Source organism: Taeniopygia guttata, chromosome 5, assembly GCF_048771995.1.
Source record: "Taeniopygia guttata chromosome 5, bTaeGut7.mat, whole genome shotgun sequence".
NCBI lineage: Eukaryota > Metazoa > Chordata > Aves > Passeriformes > Estrildidae > Taeniopygia > Taeniopygia guttata.
This window is the reverse complement of record NC_133030.1, coordinates 26050124-26076620: the sequence shown is the minus strand read 5'-3', so window position 1 is coordinate 26076620 and position 26497 is coordinate 26050124. Positions and strand designations below refer to the sequence as shown.

At 37.4% G+C, this 26497-nt stretch overlaps 1 protein-coding gene across 1 annotated transcript in view; it reads right to left on the bottom strand.

The window, feature by feature from the left end:
• Window positions 1-420: 420 nt before the first annotated feature.
• The window catches only part of MYBPC3 (myosin binding protein C3), a 60443-nt gene continuing 34366 nt past the window's right edge, over window positions 421-26497 (bottom strand). Inside the window, exons 22-34 of the mRNA XM_072929942.1 lie at window positions 26082-26241; window positions 23985-24089; window positions 20656-20844; window positions 18576-18710; window positions 17205-17372; window positions 15838-15926; window positions 10708-10903; window positions 6140-6279; window positions 5218-5377; window positions 4521-4657; window positions 1878-2064; window positions 907-948; window positions 421-449 (exon numbers count right to left, since the gene is read on the bottom strand). Coding sequence (XP_072786043.1) covers window positions 938-948; window positions 1878-2064; window positions 4521-4657; window positions 5218-5377; window positions 6140-6279; window positions 10708-10903; window positions 15838-15926; window positions 17205-17372; window positions 18576-18710; window positions 20656-20844; window positions 23985-24089; window positions 26082-26241 — 1677 coding nt within the window. The 3' untranslated portion in view covers window positions 421-449; window positions 907-937. The remainder of the gene's footprint in view (window positions 450-906; window positions 949-1877; window positions 2065-4520; window positions 4658-5217; window positions 5378-6139; window positions 6280-10707; window positions 10904-15837; window positions 15927-17204; window positions 17373-18575; window positions 18711-20655; window positions 20845-23984; window positions 24090-26081; window positions 26242-26497) is intronic.

Sequence of the window (26497 nt, the reverse complement as noted above, 5' to 3'; positions counted from 1 at the left end):
CTGTAAATAATATCTTACTGCTTCGTTATTCTGAGATACTTGTTTCTTATGAAAAATGTCAGAGTTCTGCAAAGAGAAAATGGAGTGAACTGTAGAATTGGGGGATTTATGCTTGTTTCAGACATTAGGAAACAACTAGGGTTTTTTCAGTTTTACATAATTTTACTATTTTTAAAAAATATATTTTATGTATGTAATGGAGGAAATATTTTATCTTGATTTCTTTCAATTTCTTCATGTGGAGACAAGGGCAACCTAACTATGACAGATATATGAAAAGAGGAAATATTGTCTGAAAACACACCGAGTGAGCAGGACAATACAGAACACTGCTGCCTCCTTGTACATGTGTATTACGTGACTTCTAAGATGAGCAGGACTCCTAAATTAGCAGAATTTATGTTTCATTAATCTCTTCACTTTTCTTCTTTTCAAGTTCCACTCTAATACTGAGACAGAAAATGGGAAGAAGGATTTATTGTCAAATACATTACCTGATTGCTATTACACGACTCCATTCTTTTAAAGTCTAGAATGTACATTACGCATCTAGATGCATTTAAATGTTAAATATACTTTCTTTGTTGAAGCAAGGTTACTGATATTAGTTAGCCCTACTTTAATAACAATCTCTTAGAGGGAGTGCTTGTAGTGAATTAAGAAAAAATGACAACCAAGTATTCTGTTATTCTTACAGACTTTTACACTGGCACAGTGTATTAAAAGTGGACACCCATGAAATACTGACTATTGAAAAAACAAACAGAAATCAAAACAAACACATATCCCCACCAACATTATAAACATTTTAAAAATCTCTACCATGAATATTTAATGATTGTTTATTCATAGAGCTGACCAAACAACCATTGCTCCTTCATCCAGCTGAGTTAATTTTATTCGTACCTTGACTTGCAGATCAACTGAGATTCAGAGTTTACTGGGGTGCTGGAGAATGAAAAAAAGTTCAAGATATTATCAGACATTAAAGAATGCTAATTTGAAATTGAGACATGGTACTGAAAGTGAAATGTGGACACTCTCTACTAGTTGCTTTTATCTGATGATTCTAAGAAGATTTAATGTTCCTAAAGCAAGCTTCAGATGATGATAAAAATTAATCTGTGAGCCCTGAGGGTATTGGCACCCAGCACTGCAAGGTGTCCTGTATGCACATTCCTGATTTAGCACTGAGTCAAATATTCAACTTGGTGCTGTGTGGAAATACCTTCAGGCTTGCTGTGCTGAAAATGGATTTCTATCAATTACTATTATGTAGGTCACTTTTGCAGCTTTTGCTGGGTTGAGCACTTAAAATAACACTACATACATTTGTATTGATAAATAGATACTTTGCTAGCAGCTTTAAAAAAGTTATTTAATATTTGATATTTTTTATTTTGTTATAAACATGTAACTTTTGTTCCTGGTCCTTTTGACAAACAAAATAATTTGTTACTGTTCAAAAAATGTTTGTGATGTAGCATGCACTACCTTTTACGTATGTCTAATAGCCAATGACTTGATTTAAAACCTTCAGTTATGGAATAAACACAAAGTCTAATCAAGTTATCCTCAATGCAGAGGTTGTAGATTGACCTCCCTTCCACTGCTAAGCATCTGCTCTAGAAATAGGAAGTCAGAAGTGCAATAATTGTACACTATCAGACATGTATTACCTAGCAAGTAACCCAATTTATCATAATGCTTCAGAATGAAAAAACAATCTTGCTGATGCATGTAATTAAAAAACTTTTTATATACCACCCAAAAAATCAGGGTTAGATAAAGGGAAACTATGATTTAATTTCCTTTAACTACCCATTACTCTCTCTTCATTGCCTTCTTGGGGTTATCCATAGGATTCATCTGATTACCTCTGACATCCAGCCTGCACTCTATTTCAGCTTCACCACACTCATTCACAGCTTTGCAGGTGTAAATGCCTCCATCAAAGGGAGTGGGTTTTCTGATCTCCAGGGTCAACACCCCCTGCTTACTGAACATGCGGTACTTGGCATCCCCAGAGAGATCCATTTTGTTTTTGAACCAGAATATCTTTGGCTGAAGAACAAAAAAGAAGATTTTTTTTTAATAGAAGGTAGAGAATGGAAGATTTACACCTGATCTTGCAGCCTCAATGTAGCCATCAAAGGCTAAATAGTATTATGAGGACTATTTACAAAGAACTGATAATAATTTTTCAAGGAACATCTCATTCAGTGCATATTCATGAAACCAATAGTTTAAAAGTTCAGTATTTTTTTAAACTCAAAAATATAGAAAATGTAGATTTTTGCCCTGTTTTATTGCAATTTAAAGAAAAAAACCCAACCCCTATTAATTGTCTACAAATTAATCCATATAGGAGTTATTTGTTTGTGCTTATTAAAATGTATTTGAATGCTACAATTATCTTACAGAAGGGGAATTAAATGTCACAGATTATTAGAACAGAAGTGTCATAAAAGTCCACAGATGCTTGGTGGCCAAATTAGGATGCCAAAATTTAGCCCAGGAAAGGATTTTCCAAATTCTCTAGCATATCTTTAGAAACTTCAGGAATTTAAAAATTAAGTTCCTGTTGGCTTCCACTATGGTATGAAGTGGTTGCTTCTATACCAGTTCAAACTTTTATGTTTTGTTTCCACTACCTGAAAATGTGCCTTTAATTTTTATAAACTAAATTTTGAAAATGAAAAATCTCATATTCTGCTTTTGTTTGTTTCTAGCTTAATAGTACATACAGTGGAGAAACAGTCGTTAAAGAATAGAAAACCAAGCTTAACATTTATCTGTTTTTCTTTTAGAATTAATGTCTTCTGTTTCTTCATCCATAAACCCCAGAACTACTCCACTGTTTTTACAGAGTGCATTCAAATCTACTGAATCACTTTTGTCTTTGACCTGTGGTGTATTAATCCAGTGCATCCCAGCTGCCACTTGCTTAATTTTCTTGACAGATCTCTGCTGAAATTTTTCCTGCCTTAACATATTTTTCTTGTTTCTCTATAGCCTCTTTATCTTTCTGGGTATATGTCTCTTGTTATACTTCATTACTGGCAGGGCATGAGTAGTGTCTCTGCTTGCAGTGGTAACTTTTCCAAGCCATACAGATCATCCTGAGGTGTGCTTGAGAATCTACAATTATAAAGAACTGGGAACTTTTCATCCACATAAGGTAATGAGAGCTTTTGCAGAGTACTGCTGCAGGTACTGAAACATTTTATCAAGGTTAATTTGGGCAATGGAAGTACCAAAACATATCTGGAAAAGCTGCTTTAAGAGCATTAGGTGTACTGAGGGTTGAGGACTACTTGAATCCTTCAGGCTAATGTGAAGGAGGAGGTAGCATGCCTGCATTCCAAGGCCTTCCATTACTGCACAAGAACAGCTGTAAAATTGAGAAGGTTTTTAAAGAATCTTCTTAAAACCATGGAAACAGAATGAAGTGGATGCAGATGCACAAAAATGTCAGTTAACCAAGAGGGAATATTGTCAATAGCACTGTCATTTCTAAGCTGAGGCAGCTACTGGAAGATGGATTTTGCCTACACTTGCTGGTGTTTATTCTGTAATGTTGTTGGGTTTTTGAAGCTATTTACATGGATATGCTTCCTTTTGACTTTTGAGTTTTGTCTGGAGCTCCTTCTTTGTCCAATGGACTGCAACAAGTGATTTTTTTTTTTCAATTTGGACTGACTGATTGTTGCAGGTTTTGCTCTGTAGCTATCAGATCCCTTCACAGGTATGAGGTAGTGAAAGAAGCTGAAAATAAGCAGCCAGACATGAAGGGATTTAGGACAAGATTATGTCATAATATGGTAAATTCCTTCACTGCAGAGAAAAATCTTATTTCCCTTTTCTGAGAAGTCTAAATTTAGCTCCTAGCTGATACAGTTTTTACTGCTTGTTCCTGATTAACAAAATAGTACATCTTTATGTACCCTTTGATGGGACTTTAATAAATATATTTAGAATGAGAAAATATTCCTGCAAGAGTAAAAAACGAAACCAACAAAAAACCCACAAAAAACTTCACTTGTGGCCAGGCCTTATTCTAGTTAGTTTTGCAAAATAGCTCAGACTGTCAAAAACTTATGTGGATGCATGGGTGTAACAGAAAACCTGCTGTGCCTCTGTGTCACTTGGTTAGTGGAACAGTAGATGACATTCAGCTGCCGTTTTCTTGAAAGTCTGAAGAGAACAAAGTATAGATTGTGAGCAGATCATTTCATCATTGTTTCCCTTCTCCAGTGAGTAGCTTTTGTGCAGAGGTGGTACATTTCCAGTGGTGTGGTGTCACCACCAGCAGTGAGTGCCCTTCCCTCTGTCCCCTTCACTGCGTTGCCCCCCTGGCTGTGCACAGACCCACCCGAGCGCTCGCTGCCCTCTCTGCAGCCCCGGGACATGACCGGGTGCTGCTCCTTTCTGCGGCCATGCCGCTCTCAGCCACCCTGAACTGGCAGGAGCTCTGGCCTTGGTGCCACAACAGTCTGAGTGACAGTGCTGATGTGTACCTTGGGGATCCCTCTGACAGCACAGCTGAGTGTGGTGTTGTATCCTGCAATCACAGAGCGGTTCACCAAAGGGTGGGTGAATTTAGGAGCTTCAGAGAAGTCGTGTTCTTTGTAACAAGGGGGTTTATAAGTGGTGCCTGCAGTTCAAAGAGACAAAATAGTAAGAACCGTGGCAGTTCTGCTGACTTGTGTATCATCAATCTACCATAATTTGTCTGTATGGTTTTAAGAAACTTCAAAACTTCTGGCATTTGTGATATAAAAACTCTTTAAATACATTTAGTTCTAAAACACATCTCATGTTTAATGTGTTAGTTAAGGTAAAAGGTCCTGGCAATCATTGGTTTTCAGCTTCTGTTAAAAATATGACAGCCATATGTGTGCAGAGAAAGTCTTCACCACAGACATCTTCAACTTTTAACCCCAAAATATAAATATAATCCCCCTGTTGTATTATTTACTTCAGACAATATAGTCTAGGAAGACTGCGTGATTAAATATTTTTAATTAACATTTGTATTAGTACAGATCCTCCTAGATAAAGGCTCTTGATGCTAAAGTTCTTTATAAGTGCTAGTTACTAATTAATAAAAATATCTTTAGGGGTGCAGCTAGTAAAACTGTATTTTCCATTTGCCAGTGTATTACTTCTGGTGCTTAGTGGCTTTTGTGATCTTTGGTTTGAAGATTATGTTACCTGTTTTTTGGATATGGGCAGGATTTTTGGTGGTTGCAGCAGTTTCACTCAATCCACACAAATTTTCACTGAAGATTCGAAAAAAATACTCATTTCCCATAATCAGGTCTGACACGATACAGTTTGTGCGACGATAATGATCAAAAACCGTGTACCATTCCTGTAACAAGACTGCACTGTTTAGAAAGATGTTATGAGAGGTCAGACTGGTGCTACTTCTGTTAGGGAGAGATTTTTTTTTGCTACAAGGAAAAGACAGCCAGACAGGTATTTAACACTAACCTGTGAAATTAATATTATGTTGCTTCCTGTGGAGATCAGCTGATATATTTTCTGATTTTTATGTGCTGGTGGTGTGATAGGCTTCTGAATGCTTCCATTTAGAGAAAAAAATTCCCTCACCTCTCTACCATATTTTAGCCATACCTGTATCTGGGGAATCTGGTACAAGGTGTGTACTCAGAGTGCAACTGCTTAATGGGATCTTCCATGTGAAAGGTATTTTCCAGTTTGACAGGTATACCTATCTCTCCCAGTACATACCCTGGTATGCCTAGCATCTCACTTCAAGTCTAACTCTTACTCCCTCCCCTTCAATCCTTTGCTGCATTTATGAAAAATATAATTGCAAATAAAATTATAATTTCACCTTCTAAGGAGAACTGTCTATGCAGTCATCACCAGAGACTGCACAGGCTTGATCTCTCTTCCATTTTCTACTGAGTATTTAATTTAATCTTTCACATTTTGGGGTTTTTTTAGATTATATTTTTCAATGTTTAATTGCCTCTGAGGTGCCACAGGACACCTTGGACACACAAATGAGTGTCATGAGCTCAGCTATTTCTCTCAAGTCTCTATGTTCCCAGAGCAGGTGCTGGTTTAACTCCCTTCAAAGCCACGGACCCAGCCCAGTTCTTACCATTGTTTTTTTGTCAGCTTTCTGGACTGTGTAGCCCAAGATCTGAGCATTGCCATCATCTTGGGGAGGTGTCCACTCCAGGGCTGCATTAAATCCCCAGACATCTACAAGCTTTATATTCTGAGGAGGACCAGGCTTGTCTGCAGAGGAGACATAAGAAAACACCTTAGCTTTCAGTTCAAGATCCAAGAGCTTTGTCATTTCCCCATGCAGGGAAAAAAAATATAGAACCTGATAGCAGTCTGTAACATTCCATAGCAACACACTTCATTAATGTGAAGATAAAACTGTAAACAAGAAAATTGGGAAATTTTCAAATACCCTTTGAATATTCTTTTGAGACACCTGAATGCTATGGAGAAATAGAAAACACACTAGAATTAGTAACATCTTTAAAATGGAATAAGAATTTTGTGCTGTTTGGACGGACGTGATTAACTCTTTAACTGCAGTTTTATTACTTACTTTGTTACATCAGTGCAATTTCTTGGCCATTTATCTACATTGCTATAACAACCAGGGCAATGGGGTATGTGCCTTCCAGCTGAGGAAGGCCAGCCATGTGGGAATACACCTTTTCCCTCTTGGCTCAGTGCTTGTTGGCTTGCCCACTAGGTGATTTCTCTGTAATAACTAGAAAAAGAACAAACTCTCAAAGAGATAGAGAAATCTGTGTCCTTTTAAAATACATGGAAATATAGAGAAAAACAACATAGAATGAAATTATAATAATTTAATTTTTTTTCTTTTTGAGGATAATTCATATTTATACCATGTTGTTTAGTCAAATGCTGTAGATTTAGATTAGATTTATTAAATAATATTTCTGTCTTTTTTAATTTGAGGACACCAGTTCACCTTTTTGATGTTAGATTGTTGCACTCAATTATGGGGCCTGCTGGGGACAGCTGGATAGTTCATCTTGTTATTGAGTGAAAAATAGTTCAATATCATTATAGACAGCTGTCTCCCCATTCTGTAGCTAAACTGGAAAAATTAAGAAAATGGTAGGTTTGAGATGAGTAAAGCACAGAGGAATGTAATTATAGGTGACTTGTAATTTAATTCCTTTTTTTAAAGGATATGCAAACCAGTAATAAATCAACCTTTGTTATTAGGGGAACTGTGACTTTCTACATCAAAGCATAATTGCTAATTCTTTTTTCACTGAGAAACTTTGGAATTGAAAACTGCTTTATAATTAGGTTTGACCCCTACTGTCCTCCTTCAAAGTGGTGCCTACTAGAACACTGCATGATGTCTGATAAGGGATATGGAATGCATGGTTCTCATTCCATTTATCATCCTCTTTCTGCCTATCTTACACTAACGTTTCAGAGAAAAACCTGCCATCTTCTGTGTTTCTCAGCAGCCACCAACTAGATAAAGCCTTCTTACATTTTCTTCTCTGTTTCTGATGTAGGGAATAGCAATATGTTGTCAAGTGAACAATACTGCCTATGGGGATGTAGAAATGCATTTGTTGTCAACTTGAATCACAACTTAGAAGAAAAAAAACCTATTTGTTTTGTTAGATATGTATCTTCATTATACAGAAATCAATTAATCTATTCTGATTTAGGAGAAGAATTTTTCATTCTACACACCTGTCTGTATATTTGTGAAGAACAACCTTTAAAAAGTCAGAGATGGATACATTTGCTACATGGGTTTTTATGTTCTTGATCTTTGTGGTTCAGTGAGATAATGCAATCTGCAAGAAGATCTATCCAAAATGTCTTTGTAGAATATTATTTTCTCAGTAATAACCAGTACATCCCTAGTTTGTAGCTAGAGGATGGGAAAAGTTAAACTTACTGATGCTTCTTACCCAAGTTATTTTCCTCTGAAGGGCACTGTGTCAGAGTGGGGATTTATATTCTGAGGAAGTATCCTGTCTTACCCTCAGCACAAGCTCAGCTGAGTTTTGCAAACTAATGAAATTTATACAATGGGAAGAAGAGCTAAAGTGTGATTTATCTTTCAAAGATAAATTATAATTTATATTTTCAAATAATACATAATGAGAAAAAGAATTAATTCCCGTTAAAAAGTAAAGTATAGAACTGAGGTTTGCTTCAGTCAATAGAAGTCATGATGAAAGGCATAATTTATTGATTCATACAGAGGGTGAAAGAAGTTGAGGGAACCACATTCTCCAGAGATTGGAGATATTTTCATTATCTTAGAACTTTCTAAAAGTCTTTAATAAATACTGTATTTCCATAGAAAAAGGCATATTTTTTTGATCTGTAGAGTAAATGGCGAAAACTGTTTTGGCAACAAGGGAAGGTGATGGCAGTAACAGAATTGTTTCCTCTTGTTTGGAGCTGACCTGACTAATCACCACAACAGAGCTTTTGGCTATCTGCACTCTTGCCTTCCCCCCAAAAAAGGTAGGTGCTGAAGCCAGGAGCATTAATTCTTTATCAAGGAGACTTTTTGCCAAGGGAAAGTTATTTAAAAAGTTAGTTGATGAAAAGACACCTCAAAAGATCACTGACTGACTTGTGGTGTCTCTGACAGCCAGGCTTTTCAGCCTGCTGTTCTACAGTACCTAAAGCACCACTAGGAGTGTAGGAAGAGTGCCTGAATCACTCATATTTCTGTCATGCCAAGAGAGTAGAAAATCTGGGGAATAAAAAGTGCAGTTAACAGAATTGAGAAGAGGTAGTTCTGATGACAGAATCAAGAATCAGAGTAGATGCCCTGATTGCAGAAGTATCTGCATATGTTACAAGTACTTTCTCTTCTTGGTCATGAATTAAATGAAATATATGTATTCCCATTCATTTGACCAAACTGCTCAAGAAGTACAAAATTAATGTCTGTCCTCCAACTCTTATCTGTGTGATAGGATTAGTTATTTTCTTCATTCATTTTCTATATGGTATAACTCTCTGGCAATGGTAGATGGATGTGTTTTTGTGACTTTCTACAGTACCAAACCATAGGCAGAAGATACTTGATGCTATGGCCTAAGAGCAATGGCAGAATCAAGAGTCACTTACCAGTTTTAGAAAGATAATTTAGAGTGTAGGGTGCACTACTCCCCTTTACCTGAGTCATAGGGTCAGAGAATGGCTTGGCTTGGAAGGGACCTCAAAGATATTTCAGTTCCTACCAAATGCTGTGGCAGGGATACCTTCCAGCAGATCAGATTGCTCAGAGCCCCATCCAGCCTGGCCCTGGACACCCCCCAGGCATGGGGCATCCACACCTTCTCTGGCACTCTTGGCATTATTTTGTTTTAGCTACCATTTACTTATTTTGCTCTTGCAGAACTGCAGTCACCCTCTTGAGCAGAAGCAGCTGCTCGTATTAAGACATATTTGCTCCAATTTTTTTATGCCATTCTTGTTTGCTGTTGGCACCATTTCATACCCATTCTGCCAACATAATTAATAAAACTTTAGGCAGAGCAAAGTCAGCATTTTTAATTCCAAAACATTAGGAGTTGAGCCAAAACACATATTCTAAAAATGTATTGATACACTGGAAGAAATATGGGATAGCGGTGTGAAAGTGTGGGGAAAGGGAAATAAAAACAGTTATCAAGAATGTTTAAAAGAGTGGTAATGAGGAGAAATAGAAAAGCCCTGGCTAAACATTAATGAAGTCTGAATAGGCAAGATCTCAGAATAACTCTCACATAATCCCAACAGAAATTGTGGAAACTTTGGCAATGCATTCCTTTAAAATGACATTAGAAAAGAGACTGGAAATTGTATAATAGAGAATAAGCCCTAGACTAACTGGACACTCTTAACAGAGTAAAGCATTAAATGTGAATTTTTCAAATTCATAGGAATATACCTTCTAATTTTTGGAATGGTAGAGGTATATTACAGCAATGATTTTATCTTCCTATCCTTCTCTAATGAAAAAACCACATAGGGCTACATCCATTCCAAGATTAATATTTCCTTCCTTGAGTACAATATGGCTGTGTATAAGAGCACTAGAACTCCGAAATTCTATTTCTCTCAGAGTGATAGAAAGGAGATTTATAAGGATAATCAAGGATATGGAATGGCATCTGTTTGAAAATAATCAAAATGAAGAGAGTAAAACTTGAGAAAGTTAACTGAGGCAAATGGAACTGAAGGCTATAAAATCATGAGTAACATGGAAAAGCTGAATGATTATTCATGGTTTTTTTTTGATACAAAACTCTATCAACATCAAATGAAATTGCTGGGAGACAGACTCAAATGAAACAAATAGGTATATGTACTTAAAATGAAATTCCTTATAAAAGGATGCTTGGATTCTCAAACTAGACCTAGTTTAAATACAGACTGGATAAAATTAGGCAAGGAAAAGATCACTAAAGAGCTATGGAACACAAAAAATATCCCTCACCTCTAGGCCTCTAGGACACAGATAATTTCAAGGTGGGAAAATGTAGTAGAAAAATAAGGTCACACGCTAGCCCTTCCCTTTATCCTACCATCTGCAAGCAACCATTAAAAGGGAAGGGATTCTGAGGTTGTTGGACCTTTTTGGGTTGCCTCAGTCTGGCCGTTATTTTGTTTTGCTTAATTCTGATGTTGTCAGGGTCTTACCTATGATTTGTATTGTTATTGCAACTTTATCAGACATGTTTTCTATCTGAAGAGTGACTTCATATGCTCCTGAGTGATGCAGCTCTGCTTTTCTGATGAAAAGGATGGTGTCTGTATTGCTGTTCCGAATTCCCACATCTTTGGAGTCTAAAGTTTGACCATCTTTCAGCCAAGTGATTTTGGGTCTTGGTTTACCCTAAATAGAGGGGAAAATATGTTAAGGCTTCAGTATTTCCATTTTTCTCTTAGCGATAAATCTACAAAGCTTAATATAATACACAGAGTTGAGATAGTAAACTCCATAAATAATTTACCATTTCTGTTTTCTTCCAGACAAATATTTGCTACCATCTGTGTGGTTTAATGGCACCATGCTCTGAGGATGCCATTTAGTAAGAGTCTGAAATGATACTGAGAAGAAATCCAGAAATCCTATACTTGTGCTGGTCTGGTACTCTTTCCCAGGCACATCATTAAGCCAACAGGTGATCTGAGTTTTCTGATTGCTATTAGCAGAACCCTTACACACCTGAGGACTTTATTAGCTCTGCTCCCCTTCTTCTCCCTTTTTTAAAACATTTGATGCTCTGTCCACAGGCATTTTGAAGATATTTTGAAAAATTATTGTCACCTTGCAGTGTCAGGACATGAAATTTACTGTATAATTCTTTCTGCACTGCAAAATTATTTTGGTGACTGTCAACCTAAGCAGTCAGGGTTGCTACACCCATGGAAGATTGCATTGTGGAATCAGTGAGATATAAGTGGTGTGCACCACTCTCATCCAGCCATTTCCAGGAAAAATGGTAAGTACTATTTAATTGTTCAAAAGTTATTGGAGTGCTACTTCTACAGTACAACTCCAAACAAGGAATCCCAAGAAAACAGAAAATGGCCATAACATATTTATTAAGTGTACTAATATTTAATCCAACAGAAAATAACTCAGTGGGTTTTTTTAGTTTCTGCCAGATTGCCAAAGTGAAACAATGCAGCACAGGGCTGGAGTAGTTCAGATGGGTGGAGAGGGAAAGTGGGACCTTGCAGGCCAGCAGCCAGCTGTGCTCAGGCTGCCCTGAACTGGAGGCTAGGGTGCTGAAATGGGAACACTGCCTCCAGTAAACAACAGAGAAAGCAGCTCTGGAAGGTTCCTCAATCCACTGAAAGCCTCTCTCTCACTTTGAAAGACTGTATGTCTTCCCTTAGCCTACAGAGGGAGATCAAGATACTCAGACTCTTTTGGTGCCTAAAGGTAGACAGAATAATAATGAATCTTTGTGCATTGCTACACCTTTATTTCAGGTTTGTCTGGTATTTGCTCAGAATGTCTGTGTACCATAATTTTTTTTTTTCTCAGCAGTATTAGGAAAAAAACTTCACCTTTTATAAGAGTCAGGCCAAGATCTGTCCAAAATTATACTTAAAGGATGTCTCAAACACCTAGAAATTGCTATTTGTTCATTGATGCTCTTTTCTCTAACTCATCAGATGTATTGCAGTTTATTTTACATCAAGGCTGATATATACCCCTTGAATGAGGAATGGTTCTGGATTTTCCATTCTCTCCCTCTCTGGTAAATTATTTTCCTACAACTTTCTGCCAAGGAGCATAGTTAAGAGAACCTCAGGCCCTCAGTGCTGAAATAATAGACACAAGAGAATTTTGTCCTGTTCTAGTGTACCTGTACCCTGGTCTCATTTCAGAGAACCCTCACAAAAACCTGTTAGAGCAAGAAATGACTTCCTCTCTTCAGCTGGAATGTATAGTAGAGATTCTAGAATAATTGAAAGGGTGTGGGTTCTTTTGTGTTTTGTTTTCTGTATCTGTGTCTTATTATTTGTGAACAGGCCAAGAACTAGCTCTATTTTATTTCCCACATATGCCTGTATTTTAAAGTGATATGAAAAAAATTGGCTAGGGAATGCTTTCAAAATAAAATTAATCTGCCTAAATAGTATAGTTCTATGGGCATTTATTTAAATTTCTACTTTGTCAAGACAAATACTTGGCAGGTTTTCAGACTGATTAGATTGTTGCTGCTGGTGTTCTAGTGTGGTTGATCAGATATGTTCACTCACAGCTCCTCCTTTTTTGAGGTGCTGTGAGAGCCAGTGAAAGATTGCAAGTGTTCAAAGTGTTGGTTTTCATATACTCTTATATTTATAGACTGTGAAAAGCATAATCAGATAGAAAGCATGTTCCTAATACATATGTCAGAGGATTGGATTTCTGCAATGTGTAATAGATAATCTGAGAGAGAACAGTGAGTGACAGAGTAGCTAAATAGCACCAGAGAAACTTAGGGAGTTCACAGCCAGAGAAAAATGAATTTAAATGCTCTTAGATATCTATATTCACACATATGTGATGGACAAAAAAGACTGCTCAGTACTACTGTGAATTTTATCCACTAGTAGCACATAATACCCCTCCAATCACATGCCATGTAGTTAATTTTGAAGCAAAAATGTGTTGATTCTCTTCCTTTCGCCAGAATGTTCCACCTGCTTAATGCACTCAACAGAAAAAAGGTTGGTAACAATGTTTTACTTTCTTTTCTGGACACTTTGATCTAAAGGTTTAAATAGATCTGACAATAGCATTAAACCCAGGATACCTTGACAGTGTATTTCACAGAATTTTACTGTAGTGACCACAGGGGTCACTGGAAAGGTTGCACAGAGACTGTAAATAGCAGAAGGCACTGACTTCCACTTCCACTAGATACTAGATTCTGTATTTACTTAGAGTCTTCTTCTGCAATAGAAATGGCCAGTGACTTAAACTTTTTCAAAATGTGAAGGGAAAAGTTCTTTTTGATTTGCTTTATTCGAAAGGTCATCAGTATTACATATTCTACATAGATATAGCTACAATTCTTAATACTGTGAGAGTTGCAATTCAACACTATGACAAATTTAATTAACTCAAAAATAAATACTTCTTGAATTAAAGTCTTCTGGCTTTGTTCTCAGAGTAAAATCTGGTGTTGCTGGATAGATTTTAGCATTTTTTGTTAGCCTTACCCTTTAGGAAACAAGAGCTTAAACCAGCACATGATTTATCAGCTACTAAAATCACTTTTCAATCAGTTGGTTCAATTTGGGCAAATTTGACAGAGCACTTGAAATCTCTAAGATTAGCTTAGTACAGTTCTGTGGAAAATTGATGACAGGGTGAAATACCAAAACCTCAGTTAGTGTTCCCACTAAGAAAAGTCAGGGAAAGATCAGTCTTTTAACTCTTTTGTTTGGCAACAGCTGAATGATGAGGCAGGATGAAGTGAAGCTCTGGATTAGTTGGCACATGCACTTGCCCTGGCCAGGGAAGTGAGGATGTATCAGCTGGGGAAGAGGGCACAGAACTGGCAAATCTCTGGGAAAATTGCAGTGGGGCTGCTCTCAGCAGAGGAGATGCTGCATGTGCTGGGACAGTGGTGATATGGGGGTGTCATGGCAGAGTCTTGTGGGGAGCAGAGAAGGCCTTGACTCTGTGTATGCACTGCTCTCAGCAACAGCTAAAACACCCCAAAATTATAAATACTCTTTCCAGCACTAATTCAGAACATGACCCCATAGTAACTTCCATGAAGAAAATTAACTGCCCAGTCAAACCAGCACAAGGGGACCCAAGACACAAATCTCTAAAATGCTAAATTTTATTCCCCTGCTTAGGACAGCTTGTCCGATTTGTGCAATTTTTCTTCAACTTGGATGTCAAAGCAGGAAAAATATCTGTTTATTTTACAGATTTAAAAAAATAATTACATAACTCAGAAATAGCAGATGTACAAGTTTTGAATTTTGTGTGTGGCTAGATATCAGTAAAAAAGTAATTTTAAAAATTTGGAGATAAGAAATGTGAAAGAAAAGAAAATGCCTTATGATTATGCTGAAATAATTCAAGCATGCAATTGAAGAAAATTATGCATTCATGGGTGTGCAATTGCATACTAATCAGATATATCTCTGGGAAAAACACAACTTTTCATGTGACTCAGTAACCATAGTGCAGAAAGACATGTACCTTTAAGTTTACATAAATTTTACTCTAATAATTTTTTTCCTGTTGGTGCTGCTCAAACAAAATGTAGGTGATATGTGCATATTGTGTATTGAAAAAAGGTTTTACATATCTCCAGCATCTTTTATATGAGGATTTCAAAGCTCTTCACTAATAACAGGATTACATTTCTATAAATGTCAGTCCTGGACTGTAGAGAAATTTCAGTGTCTTGAAATTTTAACTGAAGACTTGATTAAGTTATATATCTATTATTACTGAGGATATCTGTGTCAGAGCCAGAGTCTGTAATTTACAATTTCTTTTGCTATTTCTCCCTTAGAAAACCACTTCCTTACACACACTAATTCTTGCACTCTATTGATATTATAGTCATGCATCTGAAAAAAGGCATGTGGGGTTTTAGAAACAGTCAAATAGTTGTCTGTACAGCTCCAGAAAATGCCAAGATGAGGTAACTAATCAGGTCAGTTTTTGTGTATATTTTAGCATTTTGTGCATGTCTTAGTCAAATGTAGTTACATATATGCACCCTTGATAATCTTCAGCATGCTCTGGTATGCTTCAGGCACAGTAATGCCCAAGCAGGTCTTTGTACACACACTCAAGTTCTGCATCCCACGGCCAACTGGGGGTCTTCTGTTTATGTGAAAACTCTGATTTTTGCAGTCAGCCTTTCAGAACTCAACATACACACTACATACACACTACACACTGCCAAAGAGGTTTCCCAGTGACATCATATGCCTTAGTTCCAGAAGAGTAATTAGTTGGATTCTTACACTGTCTACTAGCCTGTCTACTTTCTCTCTAATGTGCCTCCTGTGTCCAGTAAGCAGGAATTGGCTTACATTTACTTAGACCACTTTTTCTTTCTTCCCCAAAAGGTGGGATTAAGGAAAAAACTCTGACTGTAAAAAAAAAAAAAATTACTGAAAAAAAGAGTGATTCCCTCCCCTTCTCAAATTTTTGAGAGGGTTTAATGAATCATCAGCCATACTTATGTAATTCTGCTTAAGCAGTCAAGCAATGGGAACTTGCATTAGGGAAACTGCTTTTGGTAAGTAATCATAAATAACCATGACAAAATAGAAGCTGATACATACCTGAAAAGGGATCACAATATTGATTGTCTCACCCACTTTCTTCACCAGAGTCTGTCTGAGTTGGCGTGGCAGCCAGAATTTGGGACGCTCTGCAGTTAAGCATTAGTACACTAAATACAAAACTTTTGATAATATGCAACATTATTTATAGCAAAAATAAGGCAATAGATAATTTTAAGCACAAGAAAATTGTGGAAACACTGTTTATACTTTTAGGGACTACCTCAGTCTTTCAGTAGTTTCAAATGTATTTGTCTACTGGATAAAAAGTTAACATTAAGTCTCAGTTATATATTTACATCTGAACATGTTTTCAGTGACAGCAGCATTATGAAAATGTGTCATATCTGAAATGCCAAATTTGGGTGGCTCTGTTGGATGTGATTCTTCTATATGGACTTTGTTTCTTTGGAGAAATTCTTCAGTTCAGTAGAAAGAATGGGACAAGGGATGTATTAGAGTAAAAGGGTGATTATAGATTATTGTTATCTATTGCTATATTGATACTGCAGCACCTTGTAAATTGCCACTGGGAGATATTTATGGACCTACTCAGAAAGCACAGCAACTGATGGATTCCTTTATCTTGCTACAGTCATTCAGTTGCACTTCTTTCTTCGAGGTGGATGTAGTGGAATCTCTTTGTAGCATCTTACTTTTCACTAACAAATAAGGACCTTGCTTCATGTTATTTTCATCTAGTCTCTGCTTTCCCCTACCTCACTAGAAAGCTTTCTAGGCTCTCCTTTTATCCTTAGTCTTTTCTCTATTATTTACAGAAGGAATTTCTTAACATACAGTCGGCGTATCTATCTTCATGACCGTTTGGTATTGAGATGCATTAAACTTTGTTTTATTTACACTGGCTCAATTTACTGCCAGTGAGACTCTGGCAGACGCTTCATGTGAGCCAAGGTTGAGGAATCCACTATTAGCAGCTCTTGATGTCTTTTGGACTGCAGTCAAATGAATTTTAATCTACTGCTGTTGGGTGATACCCAGGGTGGTAATTAATAATCTGCGACAATGAGGTAAATAGATCTCTTGCCATAGCCAACACAGTCATTTTGCAGTAATATAGGAGCTTTTCAAGCAGAGAGGTAAATATTAAATAGATGTTTCTTAAATGCTGACAGTGCCATTGCAAGAGGTGAAATGTCCATATTTTGAAAATAAGAAGTAGAATTTTATTTTAAGAGCTATGCTTCACAAATATAAGACCTGGGTGCTGTAGAGATGTTCTCAGAGTCAGAAGACACTGGGCTCCTAATCAAAGTGGAAGAACAGTTTGTGTGTTATTCTCAGATAAAGGAGAATTCTGGCCAGGGGAAATGAATGACTAAGGTTTATTCAGTATAGATACTCACGCAGGATCTCTTGAACAGTAACAGGCTCTTTTATTGTTGCTGCTCCACTCTCACCAGCCAGGTTTACAGCCTTGACACGGAAATAAAGTTTGTCCCCTGTGACCAGATCTTTAATCAGTGCAGATGTGCGCTCAGTTAGGCCAGGAAGAGCAGGAATCCATTCTGTAGCTACAGAATTTGCATATTGCAATAACACATTATTTTTCCAAACTGATGTCTTGTTTGCAATTGAAAGTAAATTTCTATTAGGGTAAAAAGAACTCAAGTTACAACCATACTTAAAAGGGAACAAAATAAGTTGGAAGAAGAACTGTAGATCAAGGAGGTGTGTTTACATGTGGAGTTAAGCAATCTCTACACTTCATTACTGAAAATAGCTAAGGATAAGGAAATCATCTTTGGGTACTTTCTTTGGCATTTTGTTTTATAGAACTTAGAGCTGTGGGAGTTCTTGACATTTATTTTACTACATAAGAATGGGGAGAAATTTGGAAGTAGCTTTAGCAAGAAAGTGAAGCCTTAATTTTTTTTCTTGGAGGAAATATAACTTCTGTGTCTGTCCAAACAGATCAGTGAGAGCCACATATGCTGAAAACAATAATAGAGCAAATAACTGTTGGAATTTATTGTTTAATTCTCAATTGACACACTAGAACAGAATTCTTAGTGCTTCCTTTTTATAAAGCACAGAAATATGACAGATAAAATCATTCTGCTCTGACAATGACATAGATATTTTGGTAATTTTATAGTGATGTCTCACTAAAGACCATAAATTGTTTCTACATAAATTACCTCTGTAAACCCCCTAGTTTAGATTATTTGGCAATCAAGCCTAGTGTCAGGGAAAATGTCAATATTGAAGTGACTATAAATTTGTTCTTGGACTTTTATGACATAAGTATTATGTTGTAGTATAACAGAACATTGAATTTTGTAGATATGGTGCTGTTACACTCTTTATCACCAGTAATAGTTTTAAATTAGGTAAGGTAATGGTTACTTTAAAGTTTGACTGATGTTGTCACAATTGTGTTATTTTATTTGTTTTAAGGAATATGCAATTAATGAATGATACAGAAGTATAATAGTGACTATAGAACAGTAATGATATTTTTGTATTACTTATGTTTGTTAAAGCTTATGATGATTGTGAAGATGACATTATGGATGTGACTTCCATGGTTTTACAGTCACATTGTAGTGAGTATGATGATGGTTGGCAAGGAAGGTAGACATTGATTAGAGTTAAAATTTGATCATGCTGGAAATGGTTAGGTTTTTGGTATTGTGTATTGAGATGAAGTTATTGCAAATGTAGCATTTTTTTAAATGCTCTGTTGCTGCTGCCTAGTACTCATGCTTACTTACATCCATCTTTGCAGTATTCCACCATGTAACCATCTAATCCTCCAGCTCCAATCCTCTCAGGGGGCCTCCATTTCAAGGAAACAGTGCTGTCAGAAACATCCTCCACTGTGAAGTGGGTTGGTTCACTTGGCGGAGCTGTAAGGAAACACAGACAAGTAGATTCTGAGAAATAGCAATACAACTATGAGAATTCAAAGGCTATACAAAGAGTGATTAACCACTAATTAATGTACCACCGTCTATATTAATAAAATAAATCTACCTGAAGCTCAGTTGTAAAGTGTAACACCTATTACATCACTTAATAAAAGCAGAGCATAAGATTTCTCTAATAGGCTAAGGAACAAGAGGTTAAAATAGTAGTTTGTATTCACAGATGCTCCCTTAAGAGAAAACCTGCTGAAAAAAAAAGACTTGTAGAAGAGAGTCAAATTGACTTACACCCTGGTTGTAACTGGACAAAATTCACATGGTCAGAGGAGCAAACTGACAGTGCCTAAATTTCACTTCACTCACACAGTGAAAAAAACCCCAAAAGTTATGACTACATGTTTATAGAAACACTACTTCTGATTTGTGCATTTGTAACAGAGACATACTTAAGAAAAATATTTTGGGGATAAAAAAATTTGATTTAGATACAGCTTTTTCATAGCTCTTCTAAACAGGTGTGTCATGGCTTTTTATAAACCCACAGTTCAGAAAGACAACTAGCTAAGTTCAGTCTTCTGCAGCATGACTATTTTCTACTAATTTAAAAATAATCAAGAAAAGCCCTTATTAGAGGATTCAAAATACGCATAAATGTTACTGTGAAATAATTGATACCAAAAAACAAATAGATAACAACTTTATCAAAATAACACTTAGGGTGTAGGACCATAAAATTTAGTATACATACCATAAGAGCAATTGTGTTAATAATTCTGTTTGGCATAATCTGTGTATATGTGTATTATAAACTGAACATCTACTGAATATACATAATAACAGGTAAGTTAAATACAGGTTCTCATATTGTGGAACTAATTGAAATCAGTCTTAGTACCCAAAGTTATTGTAAAAAAAAACAACCAAACAAAACAACCCCCAAAAAATCACCTAATTTCATTTCTGTAACTGTCAAAAGTTTTGTATTCACATGAGAGCAAGGACAGCACACAGGAGGAAAATGCAATTGGGAGCATACACAACCACACAGTACACGATCAAAACCCCAAACCTCTTCTCTGAAGAAGTAAGTGTGAACTTTATCCTTAATCAAGTAAAACTCTGCCTATCCCATGAAAACTTTGGACCTTTTTTTTCAGTAGCTCCACTTGATGGTTCTTGTTTGACCTCTTTTGTTGCAGACCAGCTGTTTTGAGTTTGAAATCCAGAATTAAGAGACCCTTCTTGCAGTTCAGCCTTCCCTTCTGACTCCTTCACTGCATCATCTGCTTTTACATTATCTCCGTCAGCAGGCTGTCCCCCTTCGCTGTTATTTGTAGATTTAGAAACTCTAGTCATTTTAATCTCCAGCTATTTGTATTTCTGTGGGTCTTCTCCCTAAAAGTCTTAGCAGGCAGGCTTCCTGAGGACTACTTTAGTTTGCTCCTTGCTCAGGGACTGCAGGAGACACTGCGCTGCTGTGTTGGGAAGGATTATTTATAGAAAATCATTCCTCAAATATTTTCTTAATCATCTATCCTTTTAGCTGTGGAGAGGGCTGGGATTAAGGGAGCACTGGACGGTATACTGTGATATTTGCACCCATAGGGGAATGGGAGAAGCTGGGAGGGACAGGGAAATCTCTGTCAATTAGTTCTCCTCCTTTTGAGATCCAGCTTGACTCTCACACTTCTAATTATAACAACTAAAAATTCATCAGCAATTTCATGAAACTGGAACCTCTGTGCTCTTCAGGAAGAGGCATGAGAGATAGAGGAATATTACAAAGGAAAAGATTGATTAAATATAGAATATAGAGATGGTTGATAGCCTCTTTCCTGACACATTCTTTTTAGCTGTAAGAGTGGTTGAAGAAAAGAGATCAAAAATTTGTTTCATCCTAAAAATACCATGGAGTTTCAAAACTCACCAATTGGCATGAAGGGTTGTGAGGCAGGGCTTGGCCGGGACATGCCAATAGAATTCACAGCATAAATCCGCATCTCATAAACCACTCCCTCAATCATCCGCTTGGCTTCATAGGTTAGCTCTTTTAAAAGGTCAAAGTTCAGTCTCATCCATCGGTAACTCTTCTTCTTCTTTCTCTCTAAAATATAGCCTGGAAAGGACAGCTGTTATGATGTAAAAGAACTGGAAATTGTTATCTCACATTCAGGAAAAAAGAAAATCCTTTTAAGCAAAGGAGAAATTTCCTTGAAATGTCTAAGATGTGGTATAGAGTTAAAAATTTAATTTATTTCTTTTATTCTGCTTCACTTCATTAAACTTGACTAACAGCCTAAATCCCCACAAAGAATTAATTGGATGAACAGTTTGAAAATTCCTTTTATTTTAAATTAATGTTTTATCAAGGAACTGATGCTAGATCTCTGTGTTCTTTGCAAAGTGGTGGAAATGCAGAATGCTTGCCAGACAATGCAGATCTCAGCTTGCTTCAGCCCTACAGTGAGTGAGATATGGCCACTCACCATTTTTCTTGCTCTGATTTCCTTGGGAAGGAAAGAGAGCCTGTATGATAACAGAGAACAAAGAGAGCTGGGTGCACTGCAGACCAAATCTGCAGCACAGCTTAAGCTGTCATCTGTATGCCTGGAATCCATGTCTTAGCACTTCTCCAGAACATCCATAGCTTTTCCAACACTACCATGTTGTTTTCCAGAATGACTAAGTGAGGCTGGATTATCAGTATAAAAGATAAACTTCTCATTTCCCAAAACTGGGAACGGAACCTGTGATTCCTGATACTTAATATGGAGGATGGTTGTATATCACATTGTAAACATAGATGTCAGATATTTTCCAGTTGACCTGCTACAAAGGACTACTGAACTGTTTCTTTCCATTTAGCTATATTAAATTTCTGCTGCTTCTCTGTGTTGCAGATAGAGTGACTGGATGTGATCCATATAGGCTTCTTTCAAACAAACTCTGCTATGAAAGCCATTCATCTTTTAACTGCAGACTGAATATCAGAAAATAGTCATGTACACATGCCATGTATCTGAGTGTGTTGTGTAGGTGTGCTCCTACCCATGGACTGCAGAGGTCTGTACAGATGTCTGTAACAGGGGGCAGCTGCAATAGTGTAAGTCCATAGCAAGGACTTATAATTGAGCCATGCAGGAGAGTGATTCTGTCCCTGCTGCTCACCAAGGTCAAAGCTATCAAATTTGCAGAAGTCCCTTTGGTATACCTGGGAAGTATGATTCACACTTAAGGTGTCTCCAGGGATAAGGAGAATGACAGGCACATTTGATTTGCTGGCATGCTGTAGGCACAGACACCATGCAGCCTTTCCTGTCAATGCTGAAATGCAGGAAGAACATGGGACTCCACAGAATGCTCTGGGGAAAGAACAGTGGAAGTATCTTTAAGCTGACAGGTTGTATCATCACTTGAAATGCATCAAGATGTACTCCTGGCATACTTGTCTTCAGTAGCTTTCAGAGTTAAATGGTGTAAGCAACGAACCTATGGTTCTTCTGGTATGTTCCTGTTTTCTTCTCTCTTCAGCTGGGTCTATGAGACTGAGAGAAGTTCCATCAACTCAGTTCCTGGGGTTTTTTGCTGTTATAGATAACCAGTGTTAAGCACATAAGTGTCAAAATGAAGAGGCTTGCAATTAAAAAAAAAAAAAAGAACAGGCAGAAAGGAGGTAAAATTACAATACTGGTCGTATTGGTGACATTTGGTAAAGCAGATTATTTCCCCAAATGCACCAAATGTGTGAGAATTAAATATATTGTTTTAGTAACACAAAAAGTACACAAAACCCCAGGAAAGGTGAAGATGGGGTGTGAATTTCTTTTTTATATCTGTTGGATACAGCTAATAAAGACTGTATCTGACTGCCTACAAAGCCATCTGTAACAATATGAAGACAGATGAGAATGAATATGTCTTTTACCCCCCTGCCTTCTTGCTTTTAAAGCTCTGTTTGAATGGGTAGTGCAGCATCTTGGCTTTTCCTCTCCCCCTGCTGCAGGTGTTTTATTTGAGCTGTAGCAGTAATGAAGCCTTGTGCTACCTGAAGGAACCTCCTCAGGTAGTGCAAAGGGTCCTTACTCGAGCATCAACAAAATCCTTCCTTTGATAGTGAAAACAAAGCAAAGAACTTTGCAAAATATGTGCCCTGAAAACCCTACAAAACAAAATCACAGGCTTTTTAAAGTCAGTGAGGTGGGGATTTCTTGTGGTAATGACACAACTACTGGTAAATGTCTTTGCACATAATATTTTGACTTCTTGCTTGCTTCATGTCAGAATAGATGAAACCACAGAGCAGTGGCCCAGCGGTACCTTGTTTATTCCTGCACAGGTAAATTCTTTGATTTAAATGAGACAGATCTTGTGGAAAAGAATGAAGTCCAAACATCCAAATGCAAATGCAAACTACTTGCTTCCAGATACTATTCAGGGGATTAAAAGAATTTTAGATATTTCTAGCTCTGGCATCCCCATGGGAGTCAATATAGCTTTCAATGTATTTTTTCAAAGAAACTCAAACTCCAGAGATCTTTATTAAACAAATTGCTAGACATGGACTCCAGAATAATTTTTTCCCCTAAAATTGGTCAAGACTCTGCATTATTTTCTTTTTCTTCTGAGGATCACAGAGATTTCTATCTAAAACTCACCATGCTCTATGCAGAACTTAAAATGGTGTCAGTGATAATCTTGAGTGTGCCTGCTAATTTCCTGCATCATGTGATAACTTTGCACTCTAGTTTTTAGTACAGGTTTTGAGGTCACAAAAATGATTGATACTATTTTATGGCCCATTTGTTTTATATGAAGTAGAATTATGAAGTAGTTTTCCACTATAAAACATACATTGCATCAGTGCCTGAGATTGCAGATGTCTGGAGTTGATGACGGACGTGGCCACAGATCTGTTTGGATATTCCTAAGTAAGCACAAAGGCCAGTATACTGACTTAAAATTTCAGTCTTGAATGAGGATAGTTAGCTTTAGCTATTTTTCTTCTCACCTTTTCATGCTCTGGTAACTTGTTTGCTGAAATACTTCTCTGAGTCAAACCGCACAGGCAGGGGGCACTCTCTCCTCAAAATTGGAGGGCCAGACCCTGGGCCGGTTTGGGGGTTCAGTGCATCAGAGTAGCTCTTATCTGAGGGTCAGCCTTCCTTGTGTCTACACAGAGAATTCTTCTGTGCCATTTCAAAGGAGCAGCAAAAAATATATGCCAATGCAGGGGACTTTGTGTGTTTGGACTCTTACCAAGTACTGGTTGCCCACCATCATATTTAGGGGGTTGCCACTGCACAGTACAGTAATCTTCTCCAATGTTGCTGATTGTGGGAGCCTCTGGAGGGTCAGGAACATCTGGAGAAAGTGTGAGAATGAACAAGAGTTTTTATTGTTTCAATTTCTTTATGCAAGTAAATTAAATATTTTTAATACTTTCTTTTTCTGTGTGGTATTGAGGTAGTGGTGTCCTCCAGGAATCAGTGTTGGGCCCAGTCCTGTTTAATATCTTTAGTGATGATTTGGATGAGGATATTGAATCCATCATTAGCAAATTCATGGATGATACCAAGTTGGGTCAGAGTGTCGATTTGCTGGAGGGCAGGAGGGCTCTGCAGAGGGGCCAGGACAGGCTGGATCATGCACCAAGGCCAATGGCATAAGGTTCAAAAACATTGAGTGCTGGGTGCTGCACTTTGGCAATAACCTCGTCCAGCCCTACGGGCTGCAGGAAGAGTGGCTGGAAAGTAGTCCAGTGGAAAAGGACCTGGAGGTGCTGGTCAACAGCAGCTGGACATGAGCCAGCAGTGCCCAGGTGGCCAAGAAGGCCAGTGGCATCCTGGCCTGTATCAGCAATAGTGTGGCCAGCAGGACCAGGACAGTGATTGTCCCCTTGTACTTGGCACTTGTGAGACCCCACCTGAAGTGCTGTGACTGGTTTTGGGTCCCTCACTACAAGAAGGACACTGAGGGGCTGGAGCACATCCTGAGAAGGGCAATGGAGCTTGTGAAGGGTCTGGAGCACAAGTCCTATGAGGAGCAGCTGAGGGAGCTGGGGGTGTTTCGCCTGGAGAAAAGGAGGCTCAGGGGTGACCTTATTGCTGTCTACATCTCCCTGAAAGGAGGGTGTAGGCAGCTGGGATTTGGCCTCTTCTCCCAGGCATCCAGAGCCAGGCTCAAGCTGCACCAGGGAGGTTTAGGTTAGACATTAGGAAGAAATTCTTCACAGAAAGGGTGATTAGATTTTGGAATGGGCCACCTAGGGAGTCACCATCCCTGGAGGTGCTTATGCAAAGACTAGATGTGGCAGTCAGTGTCTGATCTAGTTGACATAGTGCGGTTGGACTTGATGAGATCAGAAATCTTTTCCAGACAAATTTATTATGTAATTCTGTGATATAATTCTAGCTTTATCAGATAGCAACAATAGGTACAACCATAATGTATTAACTTAGTCTAAAGGGAATCCTGCTCTTCAATTCTTCTTTGTTAGGTTGATTTCCTTTAAATATCACTGATTATTCATCTCCCTTTTTCTTCCCAGACATAATAAAAATTTTGCAAAAATGTAAGGTAATTCTGTTCTGTAAGATGAGACTTGCTTCAGGGTTTCTGATTTTCTCTAGAATAAATTTTATAAAATACGACTGCATGTCTCACATATTATGTCACTTTGGAGATATTCATAGTAAATCCTGATTTAATATTTATAAAAGATGGAAGAAAACTTACTATTTACCAAGGAAGTCTAAATTTTAATACTGTAGGTGAAAGTAATTTTCTTTCATAATTTCTGATTTGCTTATAACTTGTTCTTTTGTTATGTGTGTCAGGGTATCAGCAAATTAAATATTATGAAAAATTTATAAAACTTACTGACTCAAAATCATATTACTCCCTGGTCTTTTGTAACTCATTGAAGAGTCTGTCAATCTGTTCATCTTCCAGCAGATACGTTATGTTTCTTTATTCCATTAACCCTTTACTGCTTATAGAATGAAGTAATCTCTGCTTAAAAACATAACCCATGACAAAATGACTAAAAAGTTTTCTTATTTCTGACAAACATGAAGCATGTACTTCAAAATGGATTGTCATCCATAAAATGATAGAATCACCTGAAACAGGTTACTGCAGGGTTACTACTGGGAGTTCTTTTCTTTTCACCTCTGAAAAAATACTTCTGCCAAATTTATGATTGATAATATTCCTCTCCTTATGATCCTTTCCCATTTTTCTAAACTTAAAGTCAGAACTTGTATCAGAGAGACTTTTAGACTTTTTGAGAAGGTTGAGCTTCACCAGACTCAAGATTCTTTCATGCTCTGCCTGTTTCTTTCCTTCACTTACCAATAACTTTGACTGTGATATCAGCCTTGTCTTCTCCAACTGGATTCTTAAGTATAACTCTGTAAACTCCCTCATCCTCTTTTTCTGCCCCTTCAATGATGAAGACACAATGGTCTTCATGCATCTCCACACGGACTCTGCCTTCAGATTCAAACAGGAGCTGTGGGCAGTGAAAGTGACAGATAAAATCATTGCATGTTGTGCCAGGGACAGCCTGATGAGTCTGTGTATAAGCTGGAGAAAAACTACAAACTACTGAATATTACAATAATTATTGAAAAGCTGTAAAATATTTCAAGTTCTTTTTGTATGTAGAAGAGAGAAAACATAGGTGGTTCACGTAAATAACATTTGGAAAATTGGTTCTGAAAGTCTGCAGGTTGTTGGGATTGACCACTAGTTACACAAACCCAGTT